This window comes from Pipra filicauda, unplaced genomic scaffold, assembly GCF_003945595.2.
Source record: "Pipra filicauda isolate LSUMZ 115617 unplaced genomic scaffold, ASM394559v2 scaffold95_size2449627_pilon, whole genome shotgun sequence".
Classification (NCBI taxonomy): domain Eukaryota; kingdom Metazoa; phylum Chordata; class Aves; order Passeriformes; family Pipridae; genus Pipra; species Pipra filicauda.
Window position 1 is genome coordinate 1,305,754 of NW_024105153.1, and position 12,698 is coordinate 1,318,451.

The 12,698-nt window shown below is 44.3% G+C and overlaps 1 protein-coding gene across 5 annotated transcripts in view; it reads left to right on the top strand.

Moving 5' to 3' along the window:
• LOC113988767 (coiled-coil domain-containing protein 134) overlaps positions 1-12,698 on the top strand; it is a 45,423-nt gene that overhangs the window by 7,101 nt on the left and 25,624 nt on the right. For 3 of the 5 annotated variants that reach the window (XM_039391400.1, XM_027722654.2, XM_039391401.1), the window contains exons 7-17: positions 640-770; positions 1,276-1,390; positions 2,214-2,330; positions 2,840-2,939; positions 5,450-5,584; positions 6,121-6,235; positions 7,764-7,882; positions 8,909-9,050; positions 10,421-10,532; positions 11,171-11,231; positions 12,466-12,560. In XM_039391400.1, the coding sequence (XP_039247334.1) occupies positions 640-770; positions 1,276-1,390; positions 2,214-2,330; positions 2,840-2,939; positions 5,450-5,584; positions 6,121-6,235; positions 7,764-7,882; positions 8,909-9,050; positions 10,421-10,532; positions 11,171-11,231; positions 12,466-12,560 (1,242 nt within the window). Of the gene's footprint in view, positions 1-639; positions 771-1,275; positions 1,391-2,213; positions 2,331-2,839; positions 2,940-5,449; positions 5,585-6,069; positions 6,236-7,763; positions 7,883-8,908; positions 9,051-10,420; positions 10,533-11,170; positions 11,232-12,465; positions 12,561-12,698 lie in introns of all 5 variants that reach the window. The other 2 variants (XM_039391399.1, XM_027722653.2) reach the window with 1 other exon arrangement.

The following is a 12,698-nucleotide window of genomic DNA, read 5'->3' on the forward strand; positions in this document are numbered from 1 at the left end:
ATCATCTGTTCAGCTACTAGAAATGGATGATGATTCCTTTGAGAGTAGAATTCTATAGCTCAGATGATACCCCTTTGAATTTGTACTGACATGTACTGATGATTTGCATCAATACCTGTAGCAGTGATCTATACTATTCTTCTGAGGATTGTTGTGTGTGTCTGTATATCCTTTAGCTAAATGCAGTTGTTTCAGTAAGAGCCTGTGAAAATAGTAGGGGAAGATAAATGCCAGTTCTCTAGAAAGTGTTTCAGGGAAAACGTCGAGTCACTAGGGTCACTGACTGCTAGGGAAGAATGAAGGTCAAGAGCTCTCCCAAAAAACAGTTTAAGGTGTGGGTACTAATGGAAAATAATGCAAGTAGAGGGCTCCTGAGATCATGTACCCCTGTACATACATGTCTCTGAGAAGGAACAAAGAGCAGATCAGAGCCAGCAAAAAGCATCAGCAACAAGGGGTTGCAAGAACTGTGGTTCATGGCAGTATCTGGGGACGTAGTGAAAACAAGCTCCCTAAACTGGAGGTGAGTGCTGGAAAGGGGAGGAAGTTGGCAACAAGTCCTAGCCTGTCAATACTCCTGTGTTAGTATAATTCTTGCTTTGCCCAGTATAGTGCTCACTTTTGCTCCCCCTTTTGCAGGTTTGCTAAAGGAGCTGCTGAAATCTGACCATTTTGTATCTATTCTTATGAATAATTCAAAGACAGAGGAGGAGACTGAGGACCCAGACTTTTTAGAAGGGGAAAATCCACTGCCACTTGTTCTCAAAAAGGTGATTGCTGAAGTAGTAGTGAATTGTTGGTAGACATAAATAACTTGATGGCCTGTATTGAATCTTTTTCTAAGGCATTATATATATATAAGGCAGGGTGTTCTGTTGATAACACCAGCAACAGAGGCTGCAGTGAGAAATGGGGACACCTCTTTAGATCACCTCCTGTTCATTCCTGCATCCTGGAGTGGGGAAAATTTTACTCCTGGCCTCAGATGATTTTACTCATTCACACTTGAGGTCTGATACCGCACTTGCAATGCCCGCATGACTAAGCATGGGGGCAGAGCTGTTCTTACTCATGATATCTTCTGTTGTGTTCTCATTTTGTACTTTTTTGAGTGTCTTTGTTTCAGTGTTTTATCTTGCCTTAGCAGGTTTAATCTGTGAAGTATATGCCAAAAGAGAGAATTTATGTTTAAAATTTTAAAATGAAGAGGAAACTTTCCTACTCATAGCTGCATAGTTGACTTCCTCTCTCCTTTTGACTTTCATTTCCCAACAGCTTTTGTTGACCAGAGATGAGATGTTGCAGGCAGCAAGTTCTCACTGTATGGCTGCAGTGCTGGTTCACTCTCCCAGCAGATATGCTCCTGCTTTTATCCATGCGGATGTTCCAGGTGAAGAGATGCAGTAGCATCTTATTGTTCATCTCCAAGTATCAAAGCCCTCCCTGGCTGTTTGTTTTAGGAATCAGTCTGGTTCCATGATATCCACTGGTGGCACAATCTGTGTGGTGACCATTTTATACCAATAGAAATGGATGATGTGATTTTAAGAGTAGAAGGGGAGAGTAAGTTTTCATCTGAAAGTATAGAAGCAGCTGTCAACAGGCAGAATGTAGTTTCCACAGTGAGAATTTGGACAAATCCTTGAGGCCAAGGTGCTTCTTGCAGGACCTTAGATACAAGCGTAAACAGACTTCAGTTTTATCTCATTCCACTAAATATTGTAAGTTTGCACAGAATTTGGTCTAGGATTTAGCTTCGATTGCAGCTGTGGGAGATGGTTTATTATTTTTCTGTAATCCCAGAAGACAGAAATACTTTCATTATACAAATTCTTTGAGAGATGTAAAAGTTCTGAGGAAAAAAAGATCACTACATCTGTGCTAAAGCTTGCTTAGTGGCTTTTCATTTGAACCAAAGTCTAGATCCACAATTCAGCTCCTTCCTGACTGCTGAGTTTGTGCTAGGAAGGAGCCTGCCCGTGGGTCTCTGCTCTCCAGTCACCTTGTTTTGAAGACTAGCATAACCCTGAGCATCTACTCCATTCTCCATTCCCGCCATTTCATAATACAGCCGTTCTCCCTGCGGCTGTTGCTATGCTGCCTCCTTTCCTCCTCCTGCCTCTGCTCTGTTCTAGGAGCAGCTGTGCCATGCATGCTGAGAGCAGCCTGCCTCTTACTGGGGTGAACTCATTTGTGTGTGTATGTGTTTACAGAGTTCCTGTTTGAATGTCTCTTGTGCAAAAGTGAAGTCCTCATCTGGTCAGTGTATTGCTGCCTGCTCCTCCTGACTGAAGAGCGCCTTTTCTTCTCAAAGTGTCACACTGTCTATGGTGAGTCATCAGCTTTTCTGACAGAGTGACTACAGTAATGCTTGTGCCTCTAGCTGAATTTCAACGCTCTACACACAGTCACAATTTCCAGTCAGGATGGATAAAGGACTGGAAATTAATATCTATCAGATGTGTTTGTGATGTCCAACATAGCTTGAATTTACAGTGCCATTGTCCTAGTGAGTTCCTGATAAGCATTAATTCATTATAATAACCAGTTATCATGATTGACACTAGCTGAGTTACCATTAGGTGTGTTTCTGTGGACACGCCAAGAGTAGATTTAGGAAGAATGGTTAAATTCCTTCTGTTCTTTTGGATTTGCTTCTATCAGTGGAAATTAAGGCATACTGTCAGGGAGCTGAGTGAACATTCAAGAGTTTTGGACAGTTGTTTCTGTCAGTGAATAATAATTGTTCAAATCTTCCTTCCTTTTAAAAACTAGTTTTGTCCATCCTGGAATCTGGGATGTTAAAAGCCTCTCTGTGACTTCTCTTGAACATGTGTAGGCATTGAATCTCTGGTGCGGAGTCTCCAAGACGTCCTGCAGATGAACAATGTGGAGTTGCACAAACAAGGGCTCCTGCTCTTCACTGAAATACTGAAACGGTAAGGAAGTACCCTGACAGGCTTGCACAGGCAGAGTTTGGTACCCTAAAATGGGGGCTGTGGTGCTTTTGCTTTTTAAGGTTTTCTTCTGAGGCCAAATATCTACACACTTCTGGAGCCTTTGTGTTTGAAAGATGATGCTGAACAATTGCACCTCCCTTATTCTTGCAAAGAAGGGCCTGATGGTTGTTTCTGAACCTTCCAGCTTGTCCTCTTTGTGCCTGCATCCGTCAGTATATCTGCATCTTCCTGCTTCCCTGCCTATCTGGGAGGTGAAATCTCTTTTCAGCTGTAGACAGAGCAGGAGGGAAGGTCAGGAAGGTCCAGGCATATGTGAGCAGGCCAGATCCTGCTAAGTGCGCTTCTGTGACAAAACAAAGCATGCAAATTCCATGGCCTCTAGTCTTCTATCATCATCTGAGCTAAATTCAAACTGCAAAAACAAATTCTAAGCTGAAATATTAATGTCTTCTGTCACTTTTTTCCTCTTGTTTTCTGCTAAGAAATAATATACACTGGCTTGTTTTTCTTCTGTGCTTCCTGTTCTTGCCTCTATGATCTTGTTCCTGTCCTGTCATGCTAGTGACAGAGTCTTGTTTTTGCCACTTAGTTCCCCCAAGAGAGCCCTTAAGCTGAATTTTGGAAATGTCATAGTCAATTTTGTAGCGAGTGGCAGGGTAAAAAGGAGAAGAAAAAGCAGCAGTGCTAGAACAGTGTGATGATGCCAGTGTGGGATCTGTCAAAAAGAGAAGCCAGGATGTGGGAAACACTAATTACAGCGTTTATGCTTGTAAAACAAAGAGAACACTCTGTGCAGTTACTCTTATGTTCTCGCACACCCATTCTATTTCTGAGCTTTGCCTTAGGAATTATGTTTTATTTAAAACACTCTCATAGTGGGGAAAGGGATCTTATACTGGAACCTCTCCTCTTGGTTTTTGCTTGCAGCTGGATTCTCTTGTGTAAGTGAGCCCCACATTCTGGTGAGGTCCAAGCAGGACATTCTGTTCCCCTTGGCAGTATGTCAGGAATGGTGGGTAGCTCTCCCTGGTGTGCTTCTTGTCTCTCCCATCATAACCAGAGTGGCAGGCACAGTGTGGGGCCCAGAGACGAGAGGTTGCAGGAAGCTGCAAGAGTGCCATCCTTCACACTTTCCTCCCGGGCCCCAAAGACATCACAGTGCACCATACTGAAAGTGGGTTTGTGCATCTTGAGTGAGTCAGCAGTACTCCTCCATCCTTTCCTCCCTGAATGAGTCAGTGAAGGCTTTTTTCTTCCTGATGTGTTTTACTTCAGAAGGTCAGTGATTAAAGAAAGGAAATACAGAGGATTAACAGAATTACAGTATAAGTAGGAACAAGTTGGAAGTTCAGCGCATCACTTATGGCTTGGCTCCTGATGCCCGAGTTCCACAAGGCCTTTTCCTTGCCTTGCCCACCTCAGAGCTTTTTCTCACAGCAGAACATGAGGCTACTGCCAAGTTGGGTTTCCATCCCACTGAGTGACTAAAAAGAGTATTTTTTCCTCTGTTTCCTTTTTGCCATGTAACTGGGCTACTAGTGTAATTTCTACTGAAGTTCACTTTTCCATTTGTGCGTGCGAGCATGTGTTCATGGCTCGCTTTAGTCAGGCATGACTGTGAAAAATGAATACCAGGGAATACTGGAATACTTTTGGCTCCCAAGTCTGGCTCCCGTCATGCTGTGCTGCTTTTCTTGCTTCACTTCGGAGAGGCTCTTTGGCAAGGCTGTTAGTGCATGTAGCTGCCTGTCTTCCCCCTGCCCTCCCAACTGTACCTGACTTGCCAGGAGCCAAATGAGCATAGTCTGCCATTTACACAGCTCTGTCCAGTAATGGGATTAATGGCCTGTCATCCCTCTATGTTCTCGTGCTGAAAGCTTAAAGTTGTTGGGGCACAAGGTGATCAAATGACCAAAATGCTCACTATGAAGAAGAATTGTCAAAATAGTTGGAGTGTGTTTATTTTCCTGATTACTTTTCAAGTTCATTAAGGTTCCTGTCCTTCCGACACCATCTGGCATTAGAAGTGCTACAGGACTGTGAGAGAAGCTATTCTCATGGCATCGTCCCTATTCTAGGATGGTGATGTTTGCTTGTTTACTCAAGAATATAAGTTGCCAGATGAACCCACAAATGCCAGAGCAGATGGCCTGAGCATAAAGTCCTAGGCACAGAGATCACTGTATTTTGCAAAGCTTGTTTTTCTTGTGCTTTTCATGTCAGTCTTCACTGGAGTAGTCACAGTTATCCTGTCTGTGGGTTTTTTCATCATAGTAGGGCTTCAGATTGGCTGAAGTTCACTCTTTGTGGCAAACCCTCTACCTGCTCAAGTCTGAGAGTGCCTCCTTGAGAGCAGCCGGCTCTGAATAATGAAAGGCATGGCTGGAACCACACAGCCCAGCTGTCCATTTGGTGAAATGAGAAAAGGGCACCACAGTTACCTAAATCTGACAACGTTCTCCTTGCTTGCTCTGTTTTCCTCTTCGCAGGCAACCCATGGAAATCAAATTATTCACAAACCGAGGTGTATGTATAGAAGCCATTGATGTTTTGATGGAGACAGTGAACTGCCCAGTGCTGGAGGTGGCAGTGGAGGCTGTGAGAGCTGTGGCAGCTTTCCTGAGGTAGGCAGGAAAGTATTTACAGGCTTTTCTTCAGATAGATACTTTGATACCATGTTGGGTTCTACAGCTCCCCTGTGGCTGTGTGGGTGAGCATGCTCTGCAGTGGGACTTGTGGCTGAGGCAGGCGTGGGTACAGCAGAGCCAGCTTCCCACCCACCTCAGAAGGCTTCCAGGGCAATGAAACTGCAGTAGGCAGCAATTCACTGCAGGAAGGACCTGGTGTCCCAGGCAGGCATGTACAATGGCTTTGTCACTCTGTGCCCCATCCAGATTGATAAGAGCAAGCATAAGACTCTGGATAGTCATATGCTTCCTGACTGTAGTGGGAACAGACAGTGAGTGCAGTGAGAGTATGTTTGGGCGCACATGTGGATGAAGGCACAGTTCAGATATTGTGACCTTACTGTGCTGTGCTGGAGAGGTGTGGCAATGGCATACTGACATTAGAAGAGCAATTATTTCTGATGGTGTTGCCTTCCCAGCAGGGAAGTCCCCAGCAGGGGCTGTGCATACTGTCTTTCTCTTGGCTTGTTCAGGAAGGACCATCTGAGCTCCCCTCCAATCCCATATGAAGAGCTGCAGAAGTTGCTGGAGGCAGCATTGAAGCGATGTGCTGACCTTTCCCCACCACAGAGCAGCAAGAGGCATACAGTAAGTTAAAAGTTGCTGTTGCTTGTTGGTAGGACCAAGCAGGACGGGGTTGATCCTCCTAGCACTCTATGTGGATGTTATGTATGTGTTCTGTCCTCTTACCTGTTTGGTTCTCTGATACTTCTTTTGATCCTCTTGCCTCAAAATGGTACCAAACTTTGTCTTTGAAGTAGATGAAGATGGATGCTGGTAAATGTTATCTCTAAATCAATGAAGATTTGTGGGGCAGTGCTTGAGCACGCTGTTCTCCTTATGTGTCCAGTACTCTAAAGTCATTGGAACCTCCCCTTCTTCAGGACTCTGCCTTGTAGGCTGCATTGGTCAATGTATTTTTTTGTCAATGAACATCTCTTGTTTTGCATTCAGATCAAGAGTGTCATATATGCACTGTGATCCCTCAGCAAGGGAGGTGTTAGCTATTGTTTGAACTGTAAATTCTTTCCTGTTCCTGGAATTTGTAGTTAGTGTGATGTGGTACTGGGACCTCTGCATTTCTGAGGAGAGCCCCAGTTACAGATGGCTAGTGAAAGACAAGGGCTGAGCCTTCTTGCAATAGGCTTAGAGCTGTGTAGGTTTAGATCACATCCGTAGTGACAAGAACATATTGTTGGAGTACCAGAGCTCCAAATTCTTGATGAACTATCTTTAAACCTAAGTTCTGTGGTACCAGATATTTGCCTTGTCTGCCCGGAGAAGGCAGGACTGCTTTCTGCCCCATAGGCAGATGCTGGTCAGTTTGTTTGCACACATGCAGAGCTTGATGTCCCTTTCAGAATTAGAAGCTTCACAGGAAGGAAATTAGGCAGATAGTGAGGATATCCAGACTGTCTTTAAAGGGAGAAAAGGGTCAATGATTGTACCTCTGCTAAGGTATCTCAGCATGAAATGGAAAAGGAGTTCTGAACTGCCAGGCATCAGTGTGTAGCTGTGCCCTCCTCTGGTAGTATTTGGAGAAGACCACCACAACAAGTTAAGGCTTAAAAGCAGATTTTGAGTACCAAGTTGTTCCCACTTTGGAGAAATTATTAACTCTGATGCTTCAGTTGGCTTCTGGCTGAGCTTGGTAGGATGCTGTGGGAACAAGAGCTAGTATGTGAATCGTTGCTTAAAAATCTGAGCCAAAGTAGGGAACTTCTAAGATTTCAGTGCTAAGCAAGGAGAACTGTTCAGTGTTGTCTGAAGAGTAATTGGAAGAAAGAAAATTTAAAAAAATACTAAGTTTTCCCGTAAGGGCTTTAAGGTCCATTAGGTGAGATGTTTAAAACTCAGATGAAATCAAATCATGGCAATACAGGCTGTAAAGACAGGGCTGTACAGAAATAGTAACTCTGTAACTGTCTTCCGTAGGAAGAGCACACAAGCTCTCCAACTCTGCCCTCCCTGGGCAAAGCACAATAGTGAAAAAACAGTTGTGTGAAAGAAGTGAGTGAAGTGAAATCTGTTGTTCCTCCTGCTGCTCCTGTCAGAGAAGAAAGCTATTTTTTCTGAAAGTGAACATAAGATTTTAAAGACTTTTTTCCTTTGACAGGGTGATCTTCTATTCTCGGTGTCTCAGAGTCAACCAGCAAACAGAAATCTCGGCAGAGTCCCTCAGAGGCAGTGTCAGTTCTTGCTCAACACCCTGGAAAGTTTCAGAAATGCTTGCAGGTGAGGACAAGTCAGGAAGGTGGGCAGGTGACTGGTGTGTGTCCACATCTGTCCATTCTTTTGCCCTTGCAACTGAGTTCCTCCACCCAGCCCCACCAAGGAAATATCACAGGTGCGTTAAATGCATGGCAATTGTCAGTGAAACAGCAGAGTGAGAGATATGCAGTAATAGTGATAATTTTGTGACCCATGGATGTGTCTCCCATGAAATTTGCCTGGGACCTATCAGTTTATTTCATGTCTTTAGGCTTTGAGGGACTGCTTGAAAATTAGCCAAAACTACTGACAGTGTAAGAATTGTTGGAAGGTATGTATGAAAACAGATTCCTGTACCCTGGAGTATGTGGTCTCGCTGCCAGAAGGGATTAACCATTTAACAGATGCTGACCTTGGATTTGCTCATGGCTGTGACCTGTTACCACAAATGGGTCTGTAGGCACCAACTTTTCCTGTTTTGCTGGATGAGAGTTATTTGTCACCCTTGGCTGCACAGCAGACAGTGGTAGATGAGTTTGTGTATGAATCAGGATCAGTCATTGTGGTCCAGCCAACTTAATTTTTGCCTTGCATCACTTGTGTTTGGCTTGGCTGAGATAATTCAGTCAGAAGCAGGTATGCCTTTCTGCACTGACCCAGAGTTTTGCGGTGGTGTTAGAGGGCACTTGGATTCTGTCATGGATTTTAGATCAGCTGAATGGTCCCTTGGCTGATTTTCACAAGGTTTGCTGTATTGTGCACCTGGCTGAAAACCAGTCTTGCCACACTAGGGCTTCCCACAGCAGATGCTTTCTTCACAGAAACTAAGTCTTCCTTTCCCAGCTTGTACTATTGTGCAACCTTGATGACTTTTAATAGCTTCACTCAAGAGGCAACTCTGTGTGATTGCCAGATTCCTGTGTTTCCAACCTATTGAGTGTTTGTGAGTCCTTGATGGTGAAAGTTGTGATGGAAATTTAGTATCTCCTGACTTCCTTTGCAGAGTGAGGAGAATTCCTCTCTCCTCTGTTTTCCACTTTGTGTTTGTAGATTAGCAGTGGAATTCCAGGGTGACTTCATGGCCCAGGAGAACGCTTTCACTGCCCCCAACTCTGAGAGCAAGGACACGCTGAGCAAGTTCTCTGAGTTCCTGTTGAGGATTTGTGACAGTCTCTGCATCCCCATGGTCATGGTAGGGTTTCTTTTGAACTCGGTGTGTTCCTTGTGTACCTGGAAAGGTGCTTTCAAGCCCCAAGAATGGGTTGGACAAATGGTTTTTTGGGAAGAGAAAATGTAGAGTAAACCAAGAACAGCTGTGGCATTTACCACCTCTCTAGAGCCAAATGTGGAAATATAGAGTTCATGCAAAAAGGAAATGTTTGGTCTCAGAGGGTGGAGAATTTAATGAAGCTTCCATGTAGATGGCAGTGTCTTTCTTCAGACTGTGCAATCCCCATAACCTACCTACCATGCTATCTGATCCACGGCAGCTCTGGATGTTGCAGAAAATGAAGAGTGCCTGAACTGTTGTTTCCCATTCTGCCACTTTTCCAAAACTTGCCTGTGTCTCAGAGAGCAGCTGTGTTTTGCATCTGCAATTTCATTTTCACGCTTCTTTCCGGAAGGTACTGATGGGGCTGCCCAGTCTGCACAGCAAGGGCAGTACTAAGCACTGTGCTTCACTAAGGCCAGGGACATGATTTAGAAAACAGCAGTGGAGAGTCATATGTGCTTTAGTGCTCCATACAGGCCTGTCCCTAAGACACTTCAAGCAGAATTGTCAAAACAGTGGAACTGTGGTTGGGGTTCCTAATGTTTAGTAAATTTTGCTTGTGCTTTGCTACAGATTCAGGTGTATGGATCCTTGCAGTTGTTGGGAATGTTTTGATTGGTGTTTTCTTAACCAATCTCTTGGTAGACAAATGCAGTGGCATTGCTGTTCTCCTCCCTGATGTGAGGGTGCGGTGCATGTCCAGTTTGGCAAAGCTGGAGTCAGTAAGCTGTTTCTTGCTCATTGAACTTGTATAAAAATTAATGGACTGTGAGAAAATTGTCCAGTGACCTGCTACAAGAGTGAGTTGAGTCATTCTGTTCTAAACAGCGTAGGGGTGGACTTTGTAGGAAGCTGAAATGCCTATGTTTGCCACTGCTCAATGAAACACTGAAGCACAAGTGTTAAGTGTCACTGAAGTCAGCTGAACTTGAATATATGTCCTGTGTTGTATGCCATGCTGGAGAATTAGCCATCTGACCCGTAAGAGCAGTTACTTCCAGGGCAATGTGTGCAGTAATGTTAGTCACTGTGGATTAAGGCCTAACTGGTTGCCAGCTGGAATCTGGAAGAAGTTTCTTGTCTGGTGTAATGTCTTGCAGTGTTAGTGCAGCTCATATCATTGGCAGAGGGGAGTGTCAGTTGCATTCAAAGTGCTCTATGAGCCTGTGTACTTGCTGCCAGACATTTTGGTAAAAGAACTGTTACTCCATTTGTTTGGATTTAGAAATCTAACTTTCTGGGCAGGCAGGAGGCCTGTTTATGCACCCAATCTTTTCATCTCTCCACAGAGCTACCTGCAAAGGGCTGTCAGTCTGTCGGTGGTGGAGGTTTTCATTTCAACACTTAATATCCTCTTTACAGTGGTGCCAAACATGCGGAATAAGTTCTCCAAAAAGCTGGGTATGAGGGTAGTGTGGGATCATGTTCTCTGTGCTCTCAACTTAACTGATGGAACTTGCTGCTACTGCATATTACTGGGGCAACGAGCTTAACAAGATTTTATGTGGAGGATTATATTACATGTTTATATGAGTAAGAATAGAGTGCACAGTCATGTTCAGCAGGATGAAAATGTTATTTGGTCTAGCAATGATGATGGGACAGGTTTTATTTTGGATAAGTGTGTTGTGTCAGCTTTACCCTTCCCTCTGGAATATTCAGAATTGGCTGTTCCTGTAGACAGGGATTATGTTGGAATTGTTGGTGGGATTTTACTATGTAGAAATCCTATTTACTCTGTGTATTCCTTATTCTTCACACATCAGAGAGCTGATGTAGACAATTCCTCTGTTCTAAACATGTGAAGTTGGCAAATCTTCACTTCTCCTGAGAAAACAAATGAATCTCAGATATTTCCCTCCAGCCCAACCTTGGAGTAGTTTGCTTTCTGAGAGAAAGCCTAACATATGTATTCTTATTGAGATGGCCTGCCCTGTTTACCAGGCTTGTGTGGGGATGGTTATGGGACCTGCCTACTCTTTTCCCTTATCCTACATGTTCTGTGCTCCTTTGACATTTCTGTCTTGCTTTCTGTCTAGCATCCTCCTCCTTCATCCGACTGACGCTGGAGCTGAAGGCCAGATTTTGCTCTGTACAAAGGTATTGTGTGTATTGTGAGGGAGTCCAAAATTTCCAGACGGGAAAGCAGATCATGCCTTATCTAATGCACCTGAATAGGCAAGACAGGAGGCTGAAAGACTCAAGAGTGGTTGTATCTTACTGCAAAATGTAAATGGTAACTGACAATGGAAAAGCTGGATGTGGGAGAAGGGAGAAGGGAGAAGCAGTTGGGTAGGGGGCGGATGGATTTACATGGCGTTGTGAGAATTCTGTGCTTCGTCGTGAGTTGCACAGACAGAGATAAACAGCCTGACTTTGGAGTAGTCAGATCAGTGGGTGTTTTGAAAAGAAGTATCAGTAGCACCAGTTCCATCTGAGCTCTGGCTTCCTAGGCACATACTACCACTATTGGTGTGTTCCTCATGGTATGATAATGTATAAGAAATGGGAGGGAGGAGGAAGACTTCAATAACAGGCATTGCAAAGCATCTCCTGTAGTGGAGGCTATGATTTCTAAGTTGAGGAGTACTTGGGGAGACGCTCTGTAGGTCTGCAGAGATGTTTTACCTCCTCTTTCCTGTGACTGTATCTCACTGAAAAGTAAACAAAACACACAGCACTCCTAGGCCAGGTTACTACTGTGGAACTTAGAGTGGGGACATTTGTGCCTGTGTGGTGGAAGTGATCTAGGCCTCTGAATACAGTAGTGGGGGGTGCCAAGGATGGTGTGTTACGGGTGTTGTTTGGTTATGTCGTGTTCTACAAGGAAATCTTTGGAGAGAGAGAAATACCTGGAAGTAGAGCTGTTCTCACCCTTTTAGTTAATATTTTATCATTCTTCAGTGTTCTTCCCTGGAAACACCATTGCTACAAAATCTAACTGGTATTTGCCAGTGGAATCATGTATTGGGAGCTACCCTTAAACACCTCCCATTCTCTGCAGTGTTAGGGGTCCTGCCCTTACAGGACTCCCCATGTATACCAGGCAGGGTGATTGTGAGAGTACCCTGCTGCATTCATATTGGCCCAAGATCCGTGAACTCCTTCACTGATGTCACTGCACGCACCTGCCACATTGGTGACCTGACTGTCCTTTGGGAACTCATCGTTTTCCTGGAAGCCTAGGCTGCCTCCTTGAGTCTTCTTGTGATGGGGCAGGTGCTTGTGTGTGATAATTCAGTAAAATGAGGTCTGGCAGACAGTGTGTGATATTAGAAGTAGGAAGAGGATGTTTCTAGCCTCCTTCTCTGTATCTTTCTGCTCTTCTTCACAGTAATCCTATCCTGAATCAGACCTGTTCCAGCTTCCTCTGCAACTTGTGCCTGAACCTTTACTCTGCCACAGAGAAAAGGAGAACATCTCAGGAGGGCAAGTTTGGGGAAAGAGTAAAATTGCTTTATGTAGTTTAAGGCCCTGCCACCTTCTGTTTAGGCAATAGGTGCAAAAAAAATTTAGAAAAGGACAAGGGAAGAGGGAAGGGAGAACACACATAGCTCAATTTAGAGA